The sequence below is a fragment of the Ahaetulla prasina genome, chromosome 3 (assembly GCF_028640845.1).
Source record: "Ahaetulla prasina isolate Xishuangbanna chromosome 3, ASM2864084v1, whole genome shotgun sequence".
NCBI lineage: Eukaryota > Metazoa > Chordata > Lepidosauria > Squamata > Colubridae > Ahaetulla > Ahaetulla prasina.
Genome location: NC_080541.1, coordinates 81,279,551 through 81,300,520, shown reverse-complemented (window position 1 = coordinate 81,300,520; position 20,970 = coordinate 81,279,551). Strand labels below are relative to the sequence as shown.

At 46.5% G+C, this 20,970-nt stretch overlaps 1 protein-coding gene across 5 annotated transcripts in view; it reads left to right on the top strand.

The window, feature by feature from the left end:
• The window catches only part of RIOK1 (RIO kinase 1), a 63,473-nt gene that overhangs the window by 39,120 nt on the left and 3,383 nt on the right, over window positions 1-20,970 (top strand). For 2 of the 5 annotated variants that reach the window (XM_058176463.1, XM_058176469.1), the window contains one exon: window positions 2,980-5,036. The exons of 1 other annotated variant lie outside the window; for it this stretch is intronic. In XM_058176463.1, coding sequence (XP_058032446.1) covers window positions 2,980-3,019 — 40 coding nt within the window. In that variant the 3' untranslated portion in view covers window positions 3,020-5,036. 2 more of the 5 variants (XM_058176466.1, XM_058176467.1) reach the window with 2 other exon arrangements.

Genomic DNA, 20,970 nt, shown 5'->3' with positions numbered 1-20,970 from the left:
GCTTATAATTCACTGAGACAAGGTTGGCCCAAGGCATTTTGGTGCCTGAAGGGAAGAAGCAAAATTCATCTACTCTAAAAGTAGATTAATACTTAAGTCCAATCAAAATGTTTTGGGACCTGAAGCAGGAAACGCTCATCTGCAATCTTTTCCTTCTTAGTATTAAAAATGGAATAATAATATTGACTCTTGATTCATAAGATGGAAAATCAATAGTAAGGGACTCCATTTGCCTTTTGACTCCTCCAAAAGAAACAATAAACTATTACATTATGGTTTAATGTAAATTTTATCTGAAATATTTGTGGTTAATTTCAAGCTGTAGGAGGCTACTGTGTCACCTAATGATAGGCCACTGTTTCTTGAGGCTGCAGACTTGGCTACTGTAGATTTTGTACCTTGTTTGTATAGGGCCTGAGGCTGACACAACGAGGCCTTAATCCAGGGGTGAAATCTAAAAATTTTCCCTACCGGTTCTGTGGACGTAGCTTAATTTGTGGGCGTGGCTTGGTGGTCAGGTGACCGGGTAGGCGTGGCCAATAACAATAAATAATAAAAATAATAAAGTACACAAAACAATAAAAGGTACCAAAAACCAACTTTTACACTTTCACACACACACACACACCACAACTGACTCACACGCAATGTAAAAGCAGCTGCATCTCACCCAAAATGGCCCCTGCAGCAAGCGGGAACCTCGCACAGCCACAAAAAGCTCAAAAACCAACTTTCACACTTTACAGACACACAATACAACACAACTGACTCACACACCCACACAAAATGCCACATACAGCTTTGTGAGATTTTGTGTGTTTGTGTAGTTAAGAGTGAAACACTACAGAAACACACCAAATCTCAGAAAGCTGCACAAATATTTTATTATTTTATTTTATTTATATTTTTAGATAAAAGCAGCTTAATTTAAAACTTCCTTAACTTTAAATTGCTATGTCTAAAAAAAAAAACTCCTAAAAAACGCCAATTAACTATTTTTTTAAAGCTCCTCCCCCTTACTTACCCAATTCAAGGGACAAGGCAGGCAGATTGAGTTGCTCACCGATGAGATGGATTGCCGGCAGGCAGATTGAGTTGCTAGCTGATGCAATTGATTACAGCAGCCGAAGCAAGACAGGAATAGCAAGCGAGACCAAAAGAAGCAGGATGCTCCCAAGTAGGCAAGTGGGGACCAGGCGATTGGGTGGGCATGGGCAGGGGGGGGCCCCCAGGGATTTTTGTTACTGCTTCTCCGAACTACCCGCCCCCATCGCTACCTGATTGCCCGATCTGGTCCGAACCGGGAGCATTTCACCCCTGCCTTAATCTGTATTGAAAAAACTTTGTTATTATCATAAATATTGACAAGTAGATGCTACATCCCATCAACACCAACAAGTCCTGGAAATTATTTTCAAATGTAGACACACCAAGATCTTTTTCTGAACGAACTGGTGCGATAAGAAGGTGTACTGAAAAAAATACTATTTTTAGAACTATTTCTGGGACCAGTTTAATGTGATGGTTCAAAGTCCTAACTAGCTTGGAACCAGATTCCCTCACAAACTACCTTCTTCCATATGTATGTATCCATCAATACAAGTAATTTGCAAAGAGGTAAGAAAAACAAGCATTAAAAAAGCTTAGCGAATAGGTAGGCAGGAACTCAAAACCATGACAAACCTTTCAGAAGAAACAGGAATTTAAAATAAAATTTTAATTTAATCTAAAATAAAATAATATATTTTCTGTAGAAAAAATTACATTTAGTATGTTAAAGGCTAAAGAAATTATGCCATAATTCTATGCAAAGAACTCAAATCCAGACAAGCTTCTCCAGTGACAATTGTGTTCGTCACAAAGGTATCAGAAAACAGCTGTTTTTAATCAGAAAATTCTGGCTATGTTCACACATTGTACCTAAACCATAACTTACATAACCATAATTTCTTAAAGAAATCACACTGATTTGATTCACACAATACACTGACGTAAACAATTGTTTACAATACACAACAGCTAGATTCATACAAACCAAATTATACTAATATTTGAAAAAACATTTGAATTATTTCCTTTTTTTTTCCAAACCAAGGCAAACCATTTCCTTGGTTCCATTTAACAACAGTAAACTATTTTTAAAACATACTAAGGTGGCACCGGATAAAATTGCAAGTGACAACAATAAGAGTTTTCCTGTTGGCATTTTCTCTTGTTTGTCTCGCTGGCAACCTGTGATCAAAATTAACATTTTGACATATTTAATTAGAGCTGGGACTAATTTTAAATTAAAGCTCAGAAGCTCAGGCATATTTGCATTCATGTATTTTGAATGGGCCACTTAGCTTACAATGTGCCATGTCTGCTATTCTCTGTTTATGTAGTAAAGGTCAAAGAGAGTCGGCTAAAGAGATAAAGTAGCCTCATTTATGAGCGAGTCCCAGGATACTCCTACACACTTTTTTTTTTTTTTTGCAATCTGACAGATTACTCATTTGGTCTAAAGAAGTTCATTTTACTTTGAAAATGCAGCTGTACTGCCCTTCAGTTAAAAAAAACCAAACAGGCTGGCTCACCAAAGGCAATGTAATTAAGTGCGCTACCGAATCTAGCATTTAACTCTTAGAAGTCAACATCACAGAGTCAAGAAATAAAAATATCAGCAGATTCATTCTCTAAAAATAGTTTGTGTAACAAATTGGTAAGAGGTCTACAGACATTCTCAGTCATCCAAGTTATGGTTGTCCCAAAGATGCAACTGGGCTTTGTTATTTTCTTCGAAAACGTTTTGCTTCTCATTGTAGAAGAAACTTCTTGGATGAAAAGTGAAACGTTTCCAAAAAGAAAACAAGAAAGTCCAGTTGCCTTTTGGGAAAAGCATCTTTGAGACTTATTGGTAAGATGGTATGCTTGACATTGAAAAGATGTCAGGAGATCAGCAATAAAGGCATGTTTTTGTTCCCATTTGCTTCATTTCAGGAACTGTGAAGACTCGGAAGTGCAGCTTGGATCTTACTGACCAGCATAGACAACTCAAGGGAGAGAAAGCAGGAAGTGGGGGCCAGGCAAACTGGATGATTGTTGAAGGCCTGTATAGATGGGCAAGGCCATCTGGTTTTGCTCACCAATACAGTCTTCCAGTGAGGACTTGAAAGTCCACGCTCAGCCTCTGTTCAGATGAAAGCATTTAAGAGAACTCTCCATAGTTTGCGGCTCAGTCCATGCGGCTAAGCCCTGGTTGGTTTTCATAATGACTTGAACAAGCCACCATGTCTAGGTTTACACATTACCTTAAATCAAACAACAAGCCAACCAAATAGGCGAATCGGATGAAGTATGATGATAAGGTGCAATAAGATAATTTAAATAAAATCCATCAAAAAAAATTAATTCTCAACTAATGTGAAGAAATGGGAATTTTTGTTACGGCAATGAGTTAGATAACAATGTATAGATAGAACCGCCTGTATGCTCTGTTTCAATAATTATCACTAGCTGCCTTCAAACAATGTGGAACTTGAGAACAGGCAGACCTCCACAAGAAGCAAATTGCAACCTGGGAGGAAAAAAATGTCCACATTTTGTGTTGCTGCTGGAAGAAAGAGCCCAGAAGTTGTCTGTATTCTCTGTATATCTACGGTATGGAGCTCAGCTGTGGGAACAGCAGAGATAAGAAGCTGCTGAAAGCTACAGCAGCAAAGAGAAGGGCTGGGAGCTGCTTTTTCTTTGGAATGAGGGTGTGGTTCTCGAAGGAGTCCAGTGCCAGGGGCAGGAATTGCAAGACACTGAGATCACCAGCCCGTTGAAGACTTCTACCTATGCTGTCCTTATGCTGTCTTATTATGAATGATCCTGACCATTTGTTCCCCACCAAGCATGAAATGAACTGGTTATCAGCGCTCCTGTTCCTTCTTGGGGTTGGACTAGAACAGGGACCTCAGGGACCACTAAATTCATAATTTTAAATTCCACGGACCACTAATATGATCTGCCTAATGACTGGCCGGGTGGGCGTGGCTAAGTGATCATGTGACTGGGTGGACATGGTCAACTCGGTGTCACTCACATTGAGGGGCACCTCGCCGGCCTCTACTCGCTTCTCCCCTCCCAGCCATTCCTCGCCTCCCCACCCAGGCTCCTTAGGGTCTCAACAGGAAGCAGTTGTTGGAGTTAAGCAGCCACCACGAGAAAGAGTTGGCAAAAGAGCTCAGTTCAAATTGGATCTGACCAAGGAGGCGGCTCAGCAGAAGCACCTCACTGAGGACTATGGCATAGGCTTTCCAAGCAGAGGGAAGACCTCGGGAGTACAAGGCCAGATACTGGGGCCTAGAGGTTCAGTGGGTTGAGATGGTCAGTCAGTTCCAGGCCATGATACAGTCCCACTGTCCAGCTCTTTGCCACCAGCAGCACTTCCTTCCAGCTTTCATCCAAAGCCCCATACCAGGAGGCTGAAGCAGACCTCAAGTCGGAATTTCTTCCCCCATCTGACTGACATAAGAAGACCCCGAATGGGGAGACTCTCTGCAGCAACACAAACGTTCATTGCATGTATCCAGTCCAGGGGCTGTAGTTGAGGACTTGTGATTAAGTGCAATATAAAAAATGCAAATAATTTTTCTGCGGACCACCAAAATTTTCTCATGGAACACCAGTGGTCCACAGACCACCACTTGGTGACTGCTGGACTAGAAGACCTTCAAGGTCCCTTCCAAATCCATTAGCCATGGTGGTGCTGTGGTTAGAATGCAGTATTGCAGGCTAATTCTGTTGACTATCCGGGGTTCAATCCTCACCAGCTCAAACCTTCCGTCCTCCCAAGGTTGGTAAAATGAGGACCGAGATTGATGGGAGCAATATGCTGACTCTGTAAACCGCTTAGAGAGTGCTGCAAAGCACTGTGAAGCAGTGTAAGTCTAATTGCTATTGTTATTCTGTTATTCTCTCTCTGATGATCCTTCCAAGCCTATGGAATGAACCAAGTACACTGAAGCAGTTCAGTTTGGAAGCTGATACCTTCTTCTTCTTCTGTTTGGGACATCTAGACATATATTGGACAGAATGACTAGAAGACACCACGAACTGGGAAATATTGGAACTGCAATCCAAGATATTTGGAGGCTACTACATTGAATTAATATCCATAGCATCTCATTCCACCCAGAGCTATGCTGTCTATACCATGCACTTTTTAAGATCTCTTCGTTTCTCAGCTGGTGGCTTTGCCCAACGACTGTCGTTTAAGATCTCGACAAACCAGGATACCACCATTTCTTCAGACTCTGATGACTTTTTCATCTAACCAGCTTCTTGCACTATGAGATGGCCCCCTCTCGCGGGTGTGGCCCTCTTCTCTATCGAGGGCCTACCTCGATGATGGATTTTGGAATCCCGAGAGGTGGCATGCTTCTAAGAGAGGGTTAAGGAGGTTTTTAAATTCATCTTTTTGTAAATTTTTATCTAAATCAAATAATGGGTTATGGGGTGGGGTGGGTGAGGGGGCGCGCCCACAGGGGGTTAGGCTAGTCCCTTCTAAAGTTCACGATCTGGAGGTCTATAAATTGGAGGTCTTGGAGGAGGTTAAGGCTCGACGACATATGGGCATTCCCATCTGCACGGTACGTGGGAGGGGCAGGTATGGCAGAAGCAGGGGCTCGTATCATGTTCGGGGAGTGCGTTCTCACTGTTTGAAAGCGATACCGCACTCCGGGCCCCTTGGCTTTACTCGTGTCCCGAGTGGTGATATCCCCCGGAACCTGGACCTTCGACTGACGTTATGCAATGCCAGGTCCATCATGAATAAGGCCCCCCTCATATTCGATCTTATTCAAGAGGGGGGAGTGGACCTAATGGGCATTACGGAGACCTGGTTGGGCATGGAAAGGGGAGTTCCCCTCACCGAGATGTGCCCACCAGGCCTCCGTGCATTCCATCAGCCGAGGGCCCAGGGTAGGGGTGGGGGGGTGGCGGTTGTTATTAATGAGAGTCTGGATCCGAGGGAGATCGCTGTCCCGCAGATAGCTGGTTGTGAATCCCTCTTAGTGAGGTGGGGCCGGGGGGTGCAGGTGGGCTTGCTGATTACGTACCTGGCTCCTTGCTACATGACGGCAGCCCTGCCCAAGCTGCTGGAGATGATAGCCGGGATGGCGGGTGAGACCCCCAGACTTATGGTCATGGGGGATTTCAACTTGCCGTCGGTGGGTGAATCGTCAATGGCAGCTCGGGAGTTCATGGCCTCCATGACGGCCTTGGACCTGACCCAGGTAGTTGACGTCCCCACCCACGCCAGGGGTAACACACTGGACTTGATTTTCATCTCGGGACAGTGGCTAAATGATCTGGAGTTAGGGGAATTAATATCTCATCCCCTGTCATGGTCAGATCATTTACTCCTTCAGCTAGGCTTTCGGACCGCTACACCTCACCGCAGGGAGACGGAACCGGTTCAATGGTTCCGTCCCAGGCACCTGATGGACCCAGAGAAGTTTCTGACGGAGCTTGGGCCAGTTCCGAGGGATTTAGCCCATGGCTCGGCCGAGGAACTGGTGGCCGCCTGGGAGGAGGCGGCGGCTGGCGCCTTGGACCGCATCGTGCCTTTGTGGTTTCTGACCCGGCGACAAACTCGACCAGCTCCTTGGTATAACGAGGAGCTGAGAGAGATGAAGCGCCGGAAAAGAAGCCTAGAGAGCGCCTGGAGGTCCAGCCGCTCCGAACCTGACCGAACACTAGCTAGGTCATATATTCAGACCTATCTAGTGGCGATCAGGGCAGCGAAACATAACTATTTCTCCGCACTCATCGCATCGGCAGATAATCGCCCAGCCACCCTGTTTAGGGTGACCCGCTCCCTGCTTACACAGGGGGCTCGGGAGGACCCCTTACAGGGACGTGCTGAGGATATTGTACAGTATCTGTCTGATAAAATCACTCAGATTCGGGATGGCTTGGACACTGATTGGATAGATCCGGGTGGGATGGCGGGGACGAGTCTTGAAAATGTTATCTGGGCTGAGTTCGATCCTGTGACCCCTGATAACATGGACAGGTTGTTGGGTAGGTTGAATCCCACCACATGTTTATTGGACCAGTGTCCCTCCTGGATGGTACTGGCCACACGGGAGGTCACACGAAGCTGGCTCCTGGGAGTTACCAACGCTTCTTTGTTTGAGGTGTTTTCCCCGCTGCCTTGAAAGAGGTGGTGGTGAGGCCCCTCCTTACCCCTTCCTTAAGAAGCCCACCCTGGACCCGGCTGTATTAGCGAACTATCGTCCAGTCTCCAACCTTCGCTTTCTGGCAAAGGTTGTTGAGGGTATGGTGGCATATCAGCTTCCTCAATACCTGGAGGAAACTGTCTATCTAGACCCGTTCCAGTCCGGTTTCAGACCTGGATACAGCACCGAGACGGCTTTGGTCGCGTTGGTGGATGACCTCTGGAGGGCCCGGGACAGGGGTTGTTCCTCTGTCCTGGTTCTATTTGATCTCTCGGCGGCTTTTGATACCATCGACCATGATATCCTGCTGCACCGGTTGGAGGGCTTGGGAGTGGGAGGCACTGTTTATCGGTGGTTCTCCTCCTATCTCTCTGACCGTTCGCAGACGGTGTTGGCAGGAGGGCAGAGATCGACCCCGAGGCACCTCACTTATGGGGTGCCTCAGGGGTCTGTTCTCTTGCCTCTCCTGTTCAACATCTATATGAAGCCGCTGGGTGAGGTTATCCGTGGTTTCGGGGTGGATTATCATCTGTACGCTGATGATACACAGCTGTACATTTCCACCCCGAACCACCCCAACGAAGCCGTTGAGGTGATGGGCCGGTGTCTTGAGGCCGTGCGGGTCTGGATGGGGAGGAACAGGCTCCGACTCAACCCTTCCAAGACAGAGTGGCTGTGGGTTCCGGCGTCCCGGTACAGTCAGCTTACACCATTGCTGACTGGGGGGGGGGAAGTACTGACCCCCAGGGGAGGAGTGCACAACTTAGGCGTTCTCCTGGACAATTGGCTGTCCTTAGAGGAACATTTGACGGCCGTCGCCAGGGGAGCATTTTATCAGGTTCACCTGATTCGCCAGTTGCGCCCCTTCCTTGACCGGGACGCCTTACGCACGGTCACTCATGCCCTCGTCACTTCCCGCCTAGACTATCGCAATGCTCTCTACATGGGGTTCCCCTTGAAGAGCACCAGGAGGTTCCAGTTAGTCCAGAATGCGGCCGCGCATGTGATAGAGGGAGCACCGCGTTGCTTCCATATAACACCCATCCTGCGCGGCCTACACTGGCTGCCGGTAGCCTTCCGGGTGCAATTCAAGGTTTTGGTCACCATCTTTAAAGCGCTCCATGGCTTAGGACTGGGATATCTATGAGACCGCCTTCTGCCGCCGATTGCCTCCCAACGACCAGTGCGCTCCCACAGAGTGGGCCTCTTCAGGGTGCCGTCGACCAAGCAATGTAGGTTGGCAACCCCCAGGGGGAGGGCCTTCTCTGTGGCAGCACCGGCCCTGTGGAACGAGCTTCCTCCAGGGCTACGGCAACTCCCTGACCTCCGGACCTTCAGGCGTGAACTGAAGACTTTATTATTTCAACGAGCTGGACTAGCCTAAGAATAAAATATTTTAATGGGTTTTTAATCGGTTTTTATCATTTTAGTGATTTGGCTGTTATAATATTTTGTTTTAATTGGGTTTTAAATTGGTATTTATTAGATTATTGTATTTTAATATGCCTGTGAACTGCCCTGAGTCCTGCGGGAGATGGTGTGGTATAAAAGTATGATTAATAAATAAATAAATAAATAGAAATTTCCAAATGCTGTCTTTATTCATGCTGAGTTCACATATCATAGTAAAGCATTATTTCTTTAGGTTTTGTCTATTATATTGTGGTAATCCATATATTTAAAAGTCATGATTATGACTTAGTTTTGTTTATTTAATGAACCACAGTTAAATAACTGGCGCCACCTGGATTTTTGAAGCCCAGATCAGGTAACCCTAGCTGAGCCATTGTTTAATGGTTTACTGAATAAACCGGATGAAGCCATAATCCCTCATTTATAAATATATAAATAATATGTAACCTGTTTCACAATTGCCAATAGTTAGAGATAAGCAATGTACACAAAGTAGTCTTCATAATTGTTTTGCAATTATTTTCAACTGCCTTACAGATAGTCTTCAACTTATGAATAGAATAGAATAGAATAGAATAGAATAGAATAGAATAGAATAGAATAGAATTTTTATTGGCCAAGTGTGATTGGACACACAAGGAATTTGTCTTGGTGCATATGCTCTCAGTGTACATAAAAGAAAAGATACGTTCATCAAGGTACAACATTTACAACACAATTGATGATCAATATATCAATATAAATCATAAGGATTGCCAGCAACAAGTTATAGTCATACAGTCATAAGTGGAAAGAGATTGGTGATGGGAACTATGAGAAGATTAATAGTAGTGCAGATTCAGTAAATAGTCTGACAGTGTTGAGGGAATTATTTGTTTAGCAGAGTGATGGCCTTCGGGAAAAAACTGTTCTTGTGTCTAGTTGTTCTGGTGTGCAGTGCTCTATAGCGTCGTTTTGAGGGTAGGAGTTGAAACAGTTTATGTCCAGGATGCGAGGGATCTGCAAATATTTTCACGGCCCTCTTCTTGATTCGTGCAGTATACAGGTCCTCAATGGAAGGCAGGTTGGGAGCAATTATTTTTTTTGCAGTTCTAATTATCCTCTGAAGTCTGTGTTTTTCTTGTTGGGTTGCAGAACCGAACCAGACAGTTATAGAGGTGCAGATGACAGACTCAATAATTCCTCTGTAGAATTGGATTGTAGAATTGAATTGACTATAATGAGAACAGAATTTCCATTGCTAAACAAGGTAGTTGTTAAGTGAGTCACCCCCGATTTTATAATCTTCTTTGCTATGGCTGTTAACATGAATCCCAGCAATTAAATGAATCATATGGTTGTTCAGTGAATCTGACTTCCCCCATTGACTTTGCTTGTGAGACGCCAGCTCGGAAGGTTGAAAGTAGCGATCAAAGGATTCTGCAAAGTTGCAGCCTTTGTAAATGCATGCCAGTTTCCAAGTGCCTGAATTTTGGTCATGTGGAGATGCTGCAACAGTTGTTAAGTGTGAGTATTGGTTGTAAGTCACTTTTTTCAATGAAGTTGTAACACCGAGCATTATTTTTGCTCAAGCGTTAATTTTTTGCACACCGAAAGATGATGCTAAAGTTCTTCCTGAAACTATTAAAATATAAAGATACACTCTGTGATCAGAAAGTTGGCCATTCTCTTACTCCGTCTGGTGTGATATCAGTTGGCGTGACCTGTAGATAAATCATTAACATATATTTTAAAATTGTGCAATAACATATACCATATTGCAGCCCCAGTCTTGATTTTTTTTTACCATAACCTGTAGACATCTTTGATACACTTTGAAACACTTTTGACACATTTTAATATGCTACCGTGTTTCCCTGAAAATAAGAGGGGCTTATTTTCTTTTGACCCCCAAAATATGGCCTTGGCCTTATTATTGGGGGGTATCCGGCAGAGAAAGGCTCCCTCCGTGTGCCATCAAGCCCTGCTCCTCCTGTGAGGGGAGAACGCAAGTGGCCCGAAGGTGTCAAGCCGTACGAGTGCCTTTTCCTCCCCCACTTGCACACCTCCCAGGCCTCACCACGTCGATGTGGGGGAAGCCGGTGAGCACCCGGCTGGAAGCCACTGGAAATGGACAAGACACCGGTCAGGCCAGCTACTTGCTGCCAAATCTTCCGGCAGCTGGGGCGGACAGGCAGAGAAGGGTGAAGGGAGCCACAGTCCCACATGGGGAGACCGCACCACTGCCATCCGAGCACTGAGGATGGCTTCCTCTGTGGATTCCAAAGCCGAGAAGAGGGTGGTCGGGCCAGCTGCCTGCTGTTGAGTCTTCTGGGAACCGGGGCAGCCACATGGAGTTGGAACCATAGAACAGGAAGCGCACTCCCAGAGTGGCTGCTGCTGACGCAGAGTCTTCTGGCAGTGGCCGCTCTGGGAATGCGCAATTAAGGGGCCCAGCTTCCATTAGCTTACCGGGGAAGGGAAGGGCTGCCTTCTGTGCTGGCCACACCCACCCCTTCACTAGGGTTTATTTTCGGGGGAGGGCGTATATTTACAATCACCCCAAAAATCAGGCTTAACCTTATTTTTGGAACATGTCTTATTTTCAGGAAAACACGGAAGGTTTGAATATAGACCATTATTCAAAGGTACATTAGTTCTAACCCTCTTATCCAAAAAGTTAATATGATTATTCAGACATCCTTTAGTAATGGGAAGAAGACAACAGGTGCTGATTTTAGATCTGATAAATATATACTATTTAATTCTACATTTACCTCCTTCATCCTTTATACTGAGGGATTCCTTTCACTCCAAATTACAGGGCAGAATAAAGACAAAAAGGAGCTTGTCTCAGAAGGTTCTTTAATAAATGCATCATTTCACATCCTGTTTTGCAAGTATCCTTCCAGAATGCATGGACTGAAACCAGCTTAATGCTACTGACTTGAATACAGGGCTTGCCATACATTCATTTCTAGCAGAGCACCCTGTATAGAGCTTTTAAATCAAGTGTGATCAGGGGTAAAATGCTCCCAGTTCAGACCGGCTCGCGCGATCCGGTGGCGGCTGCTGGTTTGGAGGACCGGTAGCAAAAATCCCTGCCCCTGCCCCCCCGCCTCTGCTGAGCCGCACCATCAGCAGAGGTTTTTTTTTTTACTTTTAAAAGCCGGTTTTTCTTCAGCCGAAACATGCCTTTAAAAGTTAAAAAAAAAGCCTTTGAGGATCCCGCCCCTCAGCTGAGATCGGCAGAGCCTTTAAATTTAAAAAAAAAAATTAAAGTCTCCTCTGGCGATCTCACCTGAGTTCCTCATCAGCAGAACCTTACTTGTACTCTTACTTGTAGAAAACATGTTTTCTACGAGTAAGAGTAGAGATTCTAAGGCACTTACCTGATTACTGATGAACGCATGGCTTTTTTTCCACCCCGAAAGCCCCAGTTTCACTTTCAGCCAGACAGAATCAATTGCTTAGCTAATCTATTTCCTCAGTGATCAACTAATGCTGGCTGGCTTTGCTGGCTGAGGAACTCTGGGAATTGAAGTCCACAATAAAATAAAATAAAATAATAAAATAAAATAATAAAATAAAATAAAATAATAAAATATGGTGTGTTTCTGTAGTGTTTCACTCTAACTACACAAACACACAAAATCTCAGAAAGCTGTATGTGGCATTTTGTGTGTGTGTGTGCGTGTGTCGTGTTGTGTGTGTGTAAAGTGTGAAAGTTGGTTTTTGAGCTTTTTGTGGCTGTGTGAAGTGCAGCTGCTTTTACATTGTGTGAGAGTCAGTTGTGTTGTGTTGTGTGTGTGTGAAGTGTGAAAGTTGGTTTTTGGTACCTCTTATTGTTTTTTATACTTTATTATTTTTATTATTTATTGTTGTTGGCCACGCCCACCCAATCATCTGACCACCAAGCCATGCCCACCAATTAAGCCACGCCCACAGAACCGGTAGGGAAAATTTTTAGATTTCACCCCTGAGTGTGATGCTCCATGCTTCGACAAAAATATGCTCATGTTTTTCCATGAACATGTTTTCCATGTTCCGTGCTCCACCCTATGGTATCTTGGTTTTTAATTGATTTAATCTTGGTTGATTTTAATATTTGATGTTTTAATGTTGCAAGCTGCCCAGAGTTACTTGACAAAGATGGGTGACATATTATAAATTCAATAAATAGAAAGAGATAAAAGAGTCTCTCTGGATTTTATTCCACTAGTCATTGCCGACTGTTAGGAGTGGTGCTTGTTTCTGTTTCAAGGCCACTGAGCAGTATTATCCCAAGACATTTCTGCAGTCATGTGATCAGCATGATATCACGTAGTGTTGGAACCTTCTCACAAAAGTGGTACTTATTTATCAACTTACATTTGCATGCTTTCGAGCTGCTAAGTTGTCAGGAGCTGAGGTGAGGATGGGAGCTCACCCCATTGCATGGAGCTCGGGTCTCGAACCTGATCTGCCAGCTTTCTAGCTGACAAGCCTGGCGCCTTAACCACTTAGACACCACGCCACCCAAATTTAATAAATAATAATAAAATAATAATAAATGCATTTTTATCATGTCATGGTTAAAAGGGTATGATTAAAAAAAAAGTCAAAAGGGTGCTTGCAATAGTGTGCCTGAAGCTTCTCCTGTTTTTATATGCACGCCCAGAGTTTTGATCAGGGTTTTGTGGTTGGCATTTTAATTTTTGTACCAGTCCCTGCAGGTATCCCTGAAGTGAAATCCTTTACTATGGCAGGCTTGGATTTAGACCACTGTTCAAAGATGCAGTAGCCCTTGCAGAGGGACCAGGAAGAAGATTTTAGGAAGCTGGTGTTCTTCCTTTTCCTTGGCAAGTGGGATAAATTAAGCAATAATGTGCCACTTGCTGTAGTTCATACTCTTTGCTAGAAAGAAGTAGAGATGTTCCATGTTATGAAACATATACACTTTACTATGACACACAGATAACACTTATGTGTAATATACCCCTCTAATATAGTAGACCACAAATGGAAATCCATGGTCTCTTACTTGACTTGTTTTTGTTTGTTTGTTTAATTTACGTGACTGCCCAAGTTGCAAATAGAGATTTTGGGCAGCTGACCTTGGATGAAAAAGACAAAACAAAGGGGCCAATAAACAAAAAAAACACAACATAAACCAACTAAGGCCAATCATATCAATATCTCTAAAAGAACTTCAGGAAAGGCTCATCCAGCAACTTGAGGGAAACCAGGTTTCCAGGTGCCAGGGTCATCTGAATCTTGCCTCTCTACTATTTACTAATAATAATGTGCTGAAAATGTAAACAAAATGTATAAAAAGGATGGATGTATAAATCAGATTATAAAGAGACTTTGTGTCACATGCTGTTTATTAAGATATCATTTTGGAAAGAACTTTGTTCTCTTTAACACTTCTCTGATATGAATACAATGTATAGGGGATACACTGTGGTGTGCCCATAACCACACAGGCAAATGCATTTTTGATCAATTGTAGCTTCTAGGTGTCTTCAAGAGCAGCTCTATACAGAATGTATTGCAATAATCCAAGCAAGAAAATGAGTCTGAACAGGGTTTCCTGAGTTAGGAAGAGGGATTTGTGCAAAGGCTGCCCATAGTCACTTTCATGTGTGATTGGCTGCTATTCAAATATGAACCAACCAGTCTTCAAGTAGGAACCAAGAGGACCACTTAGGTTCACACTAATCCTGTCTGATGAAGTTTAGTACCCATCCAGAACTAAACATGGGAAGTCCCCAGATCTGTGTGTTTGTATGTGGAGGAGAGGTCAAAATTCACAGCTACTTGCCTTCTGTTCTTCCCCGTCCAGATAAAGAGTCCAGATAACTCATTTCCTCCAGGATCTTCTGCAATTATAAAGCAGGTTCTAAACAGCTTCCTTAGAAAGGGAAGGCTGAAGACAGGAGGAAAATTGTCCAATATCCAGATAAAGTTTCTTCAGGAGGAACTAAACCAGGGGTGTCAAAACTTGATTTCATTGAGGGTCGCATCAGGGTTGTGTTTGACCTCAGGGGGGAAGGGTGCAGGAGTGCGTCGCCATGGTGAGCATGGCCAGCTTGATACTCATGTGGGGGTACCTGTGGTAGCCCTTGTGGTCTGCCAGTGAAAATGGAGCTCGGGAGGGCTGAGTGCGGCCCTCCCGAGCACCGTTTTCACTGGCAGAAGGTTTCAGGAGGCTGTAATAGCTGAAAACGGAGCTTGGGAGGGCTGTCATTTTCACTGGCAGAGGCACCATGGGCTGGTCCTTTGCTGTTTCCAGAGCAGCCCCGCAGGCCAGATCTAAGTACCCCGCAGGTGGATTTGGCCCACAGGCCTGGAGTTTGACATCCCTGAGCTAGACCATTTTCTGTTTAAAGCGAACATAACCACTCTTCCCTCATAAATGCATTCACCATTTTAAACTGGAGGGCATGGAAAAATAATTGTAGGACTCAGTTGCAATTTCCAACCTTCACATGATATGGGAAATTTACAATTCACTCTTGAGGTTTGCTACTGCTGTTACTATAAAGCAACTGTTACAGGATTCAGCAACGGGGTTAAGGAACATATGTTTAATCCGTTTCTCCAGTTCATGTTCCTGATTTTTGACCTCCTAAAATTGTGTTGGCCTGTGAAGCAGAGGACAACACACAATTAATAAAGGCAGGTGTTTTATTGTGCTTATATATTAACAGCTTTTGATGAGGAGAGATGTTTGGTGTGGAAAATATCATGAGAAGGGGGAAATAAATGCTCCCTTCTCCAGCTGTTCTGAACAAGACCTCCCACAGCTATTGTAAAACTTAAAAGAATTCTTAATGGTTAGTTCATAAAGTCACAGAAGAGGCCAGGAGGCAACGGACACAATTTTTACCAGTAGCAGCTGCATTGTAGCACCAAGCCAAGTGGGAGGGGTTCCTTTCTCCACACACAACCCCAAATGAAAGACACTGCAGGCACAATTGTGTGGTCTTTCTTTCTAGAACTTTTTTTCTGTCCTCCCTTGCGGTAGCTATTTTGCATCCATATAAACTAGTGGTGGGATTCAATTTTTTTTACTACTGGTTCTGTAAGCGTGGCTTGGTGGGTGTGGCATGGCTTGGTAGGCGTGGCAGGGGAAGGATACTGTAAAATCTCCATTCCCATCTCACTCCAGGGGAAAGTTACTGCAAAATTCCCATTTCCTCCCGATCAGCTGGGACTCGGGAGGCAGAGAATAGATGGGGATGGGGCCAGTCAGAGGTGGTATTTACCGGTTCTCTGAACTACTCAAAATTTCTGCTACTGAACTGGTCAAAATCTGCCGAATACCACCTCTGATATAAACATGTGCTCGTTGCACTGGATGCAGCCGAGTGGGAAAGCAGGCTGCTTTTGCTCAAAAACATTGAACATCTTAAATTATACTGGGATAATTCAGAGCTTTCCTCAGTCATTCAAAATAGGTCTAGAAAACGTCAGAGGAGCTCCACTCAAGGTGTAAAACCAAATGGTTTTAACTTTGATCATTCCCCTCACATACACCAGCTTTTCTAATCTAAGGAAGATTTTTTACCAGAGAGCGAAAGAACTGATTTATCTGAGATACAGCACCAAAATAGGGACTTTCACCCAGGAAGCAGCCAGGACTAACATAACCTTGGCTTCAACCCAGCATGACATAGGCTTCCTTCCTCCATCGGCTGTTGCCTGCCTCCAGAAAAAAACCTGCTCATGCCCTCATTTTTCTGTTTGGTTTACTGGAGATTAATAAGTCAGAAAGTTTGAGAAAGTCTAATTAAACAAATACCTTTGTCAGCATATTTAATTTTCACTGTGCCAGCCTTAGAGAGCAAACATTTGTCCTTGAGTTGGATAAGCTAGTCCCTCTATGGACATTAAAGAACATGTGCAAATAGTTTTTTTTACATTTGGAGCTGAAACTTTTGTATCAACTGCAGAACTGAGCCAGCACTTTTCCCCCCCTCAGAACTAAACTTGAATGCAAAGTCTCAACATTTGCTTCTTATATGAGTGTGACTGAATAATTAATAATTAATAATTAAAGATCACTGCGCATGCGCCAAGATGGCGTGGTGAAGATCTTCGTCGGAGCAGTTGGCGGCCTTTCCTGGGGCCTGGGACTGGGAGGGTTTGCTTTTTGGTCCTTCTGGTCCCAGACCCTGCCGGGGGAACATCAGATGCAGTGCTTAGGATGAGGCCGGCCGAGTTGAGAGCCTCGGGACGTGCGGTAGGCTCGCCGTTTCTCTCGCCGTTTCCCTCGGCCTGCTGTTGGGGCGGCGGCCGCGGCGGATGCTGCATGACTTCCGGGTCCTGGCAGCGGCGGAGCCCCTCCCAGGGGCTGAGGGCTTTTTCATCGACGTTGGAGAGGGAATGGCCGGACGTTTTCCCTCGGTGCTCGGCGCTTCCCTCGGCGTTTCCTTCGGCCTTCTGTTGGGCCTTCTGTTGGGCCTTTGGTTGGGGCGATGGCCGCGGCAGTCGCGGCTTGGCTTCCGGGTTCTGGCGGCAGCGGCGCCCCTCCCCACTCCCAGGGGCTGAGGGCTTTTCTATCAACGCCTGAGGGATTTTTTCCATCAACGCCAGAGAGGAGAGGAGAGAGGAGAAGATCGGTCGTTGAGAGGCAGAGGCAGAGGGTCGGACGAGTCATCTGGAGGGTCCGGCCCATCGAAGAAGGAGTTGGAGGCGAGGCTGGCCCTCTTTCAGACCCTCTGCATTTCGGCCCAGGATTGCCCAAGATGGCGGCGGCGGTGGCGGCTTGGAGTCCTGGCCGGCGGCGGCGTGATGGCCTTTTCGCCTGTTGGGTTTATTCTGGAGGGTCGAGGCCCTCACGAAGGTTAGGCCTGAAGAGCCGGAGTTGCCGGGTATGGAGTCCCTGACCTATATCAACTTTTTACATCAAGGTCCATATCGACTTTTAACATCAAGGCCGAATGGACTGGCTCGGAGGAGAATGGCTGGTTTCATCTGGACCTGGGGCAAGTGGTGGCCGTTTGGGTTTGGGGGTAGAGTAACGGCCCCACGGAGTCCTGGAAGTCCACGGTCTATCTCGCCAGCCAGGGAGCCTAGTCCTGCTGTAGTGACATCTTGACCGGCTTGGATGGACTGCTAATCGTACTGTACTTTTTGTTTATGCGAAGATTTTCAACTGCGGACCTTCTTGCCCTGCGAGATTCCCCTCTCTCACAGGTTTGGCCCTCCACACTATCGAGGGCACATCTTGAGGACAGGTTTTGGAACCCCGAGAGTTGGCATGCTAAATCTAGGAGGCTTAGGGGATTTTTAACTAACTGTTTTAATCGTTTTTTACGGGGGAGTTTTAATGGAAATTTTAAGGGGGGGAGGGAAATTGACGGGTTTGGGTCGGGGGGGTGGATGGGTGGGGGGGGGAAACCCATCAGGGAGGGTGCTAAGTCCATCATGTTGTTCTGTTTCCCTTCCCCCAATACTCCCAGCAAAGAGTCAGTCAGAGGCCTCCTTTTCTGATTTATTTACATATATATAAATGTCCTGGCTACGTCTACCCACGGGCCTGCCAAGTTTCTGGAGATAACAAGGAAATTACAGATAAGGCCAGAATTACTCACGAATATATTCTTCCCTCCGTTGATACAGATTGCCCGCCCAAATTCATTACTTTGTCCAAGACAAAAAACCAGGAAGTCCCGCCTCCTATTTATAGTCTCTGCAGATGTCACTGCATGACAATTATGACTTGGCTTTGTCCCAACTCTTCCGCTGCTGCGCACGCCGATCACGTCTACGTAACCTTGCATCACTCCAAAACTGTTCTTGGGGCGTTGCCAAATCAGAAGGAGGCTCCATGGAATCAGGCTTTGCCAGCCCCTCCTCCTCCCTTTGAGTGGATGCCAGGGAGGGAAAGGGCTCAAGAGAAGCAGGGCTGGCCAGGTCTTCTCCCTCACTTTCTGAATCATCCGAGTCCAGGAGTCCGGGTCCAGGAACCTGGGTCACAACACATGTGTTCGCGGCGGTAACTTAACAGGTCCGAAGGGGAGGGGTGTCGTTCCAGTTTATCAGGGTCGAGCTATTAATACGGTAAGTGGGAGAGGCAGGTATGACGGAAGGGGGGGCCACATCAGGTTTTGGGGGTTCGCTCTCGCTGTTTAAGAGCGATTGCGTGCTCCGGCCCCCCAGGATTTTCCCGTGCCCCGAGTGGCCAGAGTACTCGGGACTTGGGCCTTCGGCTGATGTTATGTAATGCCAGGTCCGTGGTTAATAAAGCCCCCCTGATTTCAGATCTAATTCAGGAAGGGACCGCGGACGTTATGGGCATTACGGAAACCTGGTTGGGCACCGAAGGGGGGGTTCCCCTAGTGGAGATGTGCCCACCAGGTTTCCGAGCATTCCATCAGCCGAGGGCCCAGGGTAGGGGTGGTGGGGTGGCGGTTATTATTAAGGAGAGTCTTGAGCCGAGGGAGACCACTGTGCCTCAGATAGCTGGGTGTGAATCCCTCTACGTGAAGTGGGGTCGTAGGACTCAGGTGGGCTTGCTGATCACGTACCTGGCTCCTTGCTGCGTGACAACAGCCCTGCCTGAGCTGTTGGAGTTGCTGGCCGGGTTGGCAGTTGAAACCCCTAGACTGTTGGTCATGGGGGATTTCAATCTGCCATCAACCGGCGTGGCATCCTCGGCGGCTCGGGAGTTCATGGCTTCCATGATGGCCATGGACCTGATTCAATTAATTGATGGCCCTACCCACGTTGAGGGAGGCACCCTAGATCTTTATCTCTGGCCAGTGGTTGAATGATCTGGTTTTAAATGATTTAGTTGTCGAACCTTTGTCATGGTCAGATCATTTTCTCCTTCGTCTAGACTTTCTGACCACTACCCACCACTGCAGGGAGACGGAACCAATGCGTTGATTCCGTCCCAGACGCCTGATGGACCCTGAGAGGTTCCTGACGGAGCTTGGGCCGTTTCCCGAGAACCTGGCCCACGGCACGACTGAAGAGCTAGTCGTGGCCTGGGAACAGGCTGCGGCTGGAGCTTTGGACCGTGTTGTGCCTTTGCGGCCTCTGACCCGGCGTCGATCTCAACCAGCTCCTTGGTTCTCCAAGGAGCTGAGGGAGATGAAACGCCGGAGAAGACGCCTAGAGAGTGTCTGGAGATCCAGCCGTTCCGAGGCTGACCGGACACTAGTTAGGTCCTATAGTAGGACCTATCTAGTGGCATTGAGGGATGCGAAATGCTCCTACATTTCCTCCCTCATTGTGTCGACAGATAACCTCCCGGCCGCCCTGTTTCGGGTGACCCTCTCTCTCCTCCAACAAGAGGGGCGGGAGGACCCCTTACAATGGCATGCCGAGGAGTTTAACGGTTATCTATATGATAAAATCGTTCAGCTTCGGGACAGATTGGATCAAAATTGGGTAGATCCAGGCGAGAGTTCCAAGACCCGTCTTGTTGAGGTGGTTTGGGATAATTTTGACCCTGTGACTCCCGAGGACATGGACAGGTTGCTGGGTAGGTTGAATGCCACCACATGTTTACTGGATCCGTGCCCCTCCTGGTTGGTGCTGGCCACGCAGGAGGTGACACGAGGCTGGCTCCGGGGGATTACAAATGCTTCCTTGTGGGAGGGGGTCTTTCCTGCTGCCTTGAAAGAGGCAGTGGTGAGACCTCTCCTCAAGAAACCTTCCCTGGACCCAGCTGTTTTAGGAAATTACCGCCCAGTCTCCAATCTTCGCTTCACGGTGAAGGTTGTAGAGAGTGTGGTGGCATGTCAGCTACCCCAGTACCTGGATGAAACTGTCTATCTAGACCCGTTCCAGTCCGGCTTTTGGCCCGGATACAGTACGGAGACAGCTTTGGTCGCGTTGGTGGATGATCTCTGGAGGGCCAGGGATAAGGGTTATTCCTCTGCCCTGGTCCTATTAGACCTCTCAGCGGCTTTTGATACCATCGACCATGGTATCCTGCTGCGCCGGCTGGAGGGGTTGGGAATGGGAGGCACCGTTTATCGGTGGTTCTCCTCCTACCTCTCTGACCGGACGCAGACGGTGTTGACAGGGGGGCAGAGATCGACTCTGAGGTGCCTCATGTGTGGGGTGCCGCAGGGATCGATTCTCTCACCCCTCCTGTTCAACATCTATATGAAGCCGCTGGGTGAGATCATCAGTGGTTTTGGGGTGAGATACCAACTGTAGGCTGATGACACGCAGCTGTACTTTTCCACCCCAGGCCACCCCAGCGAAGCTGTTGAAGTGCTGTCCCGGTGTTTGGAAGCCGTAGGGGTCTGGATGGGGAGGAACAGGCTCAAACTTAATCCCTCCAAGATGGAGTGGCTGTGGATGCCGGCACCCCAGTACAGTCAGCTGCAGATGTGGCTGTCTGTCGGGGGAGAGTCGCTGG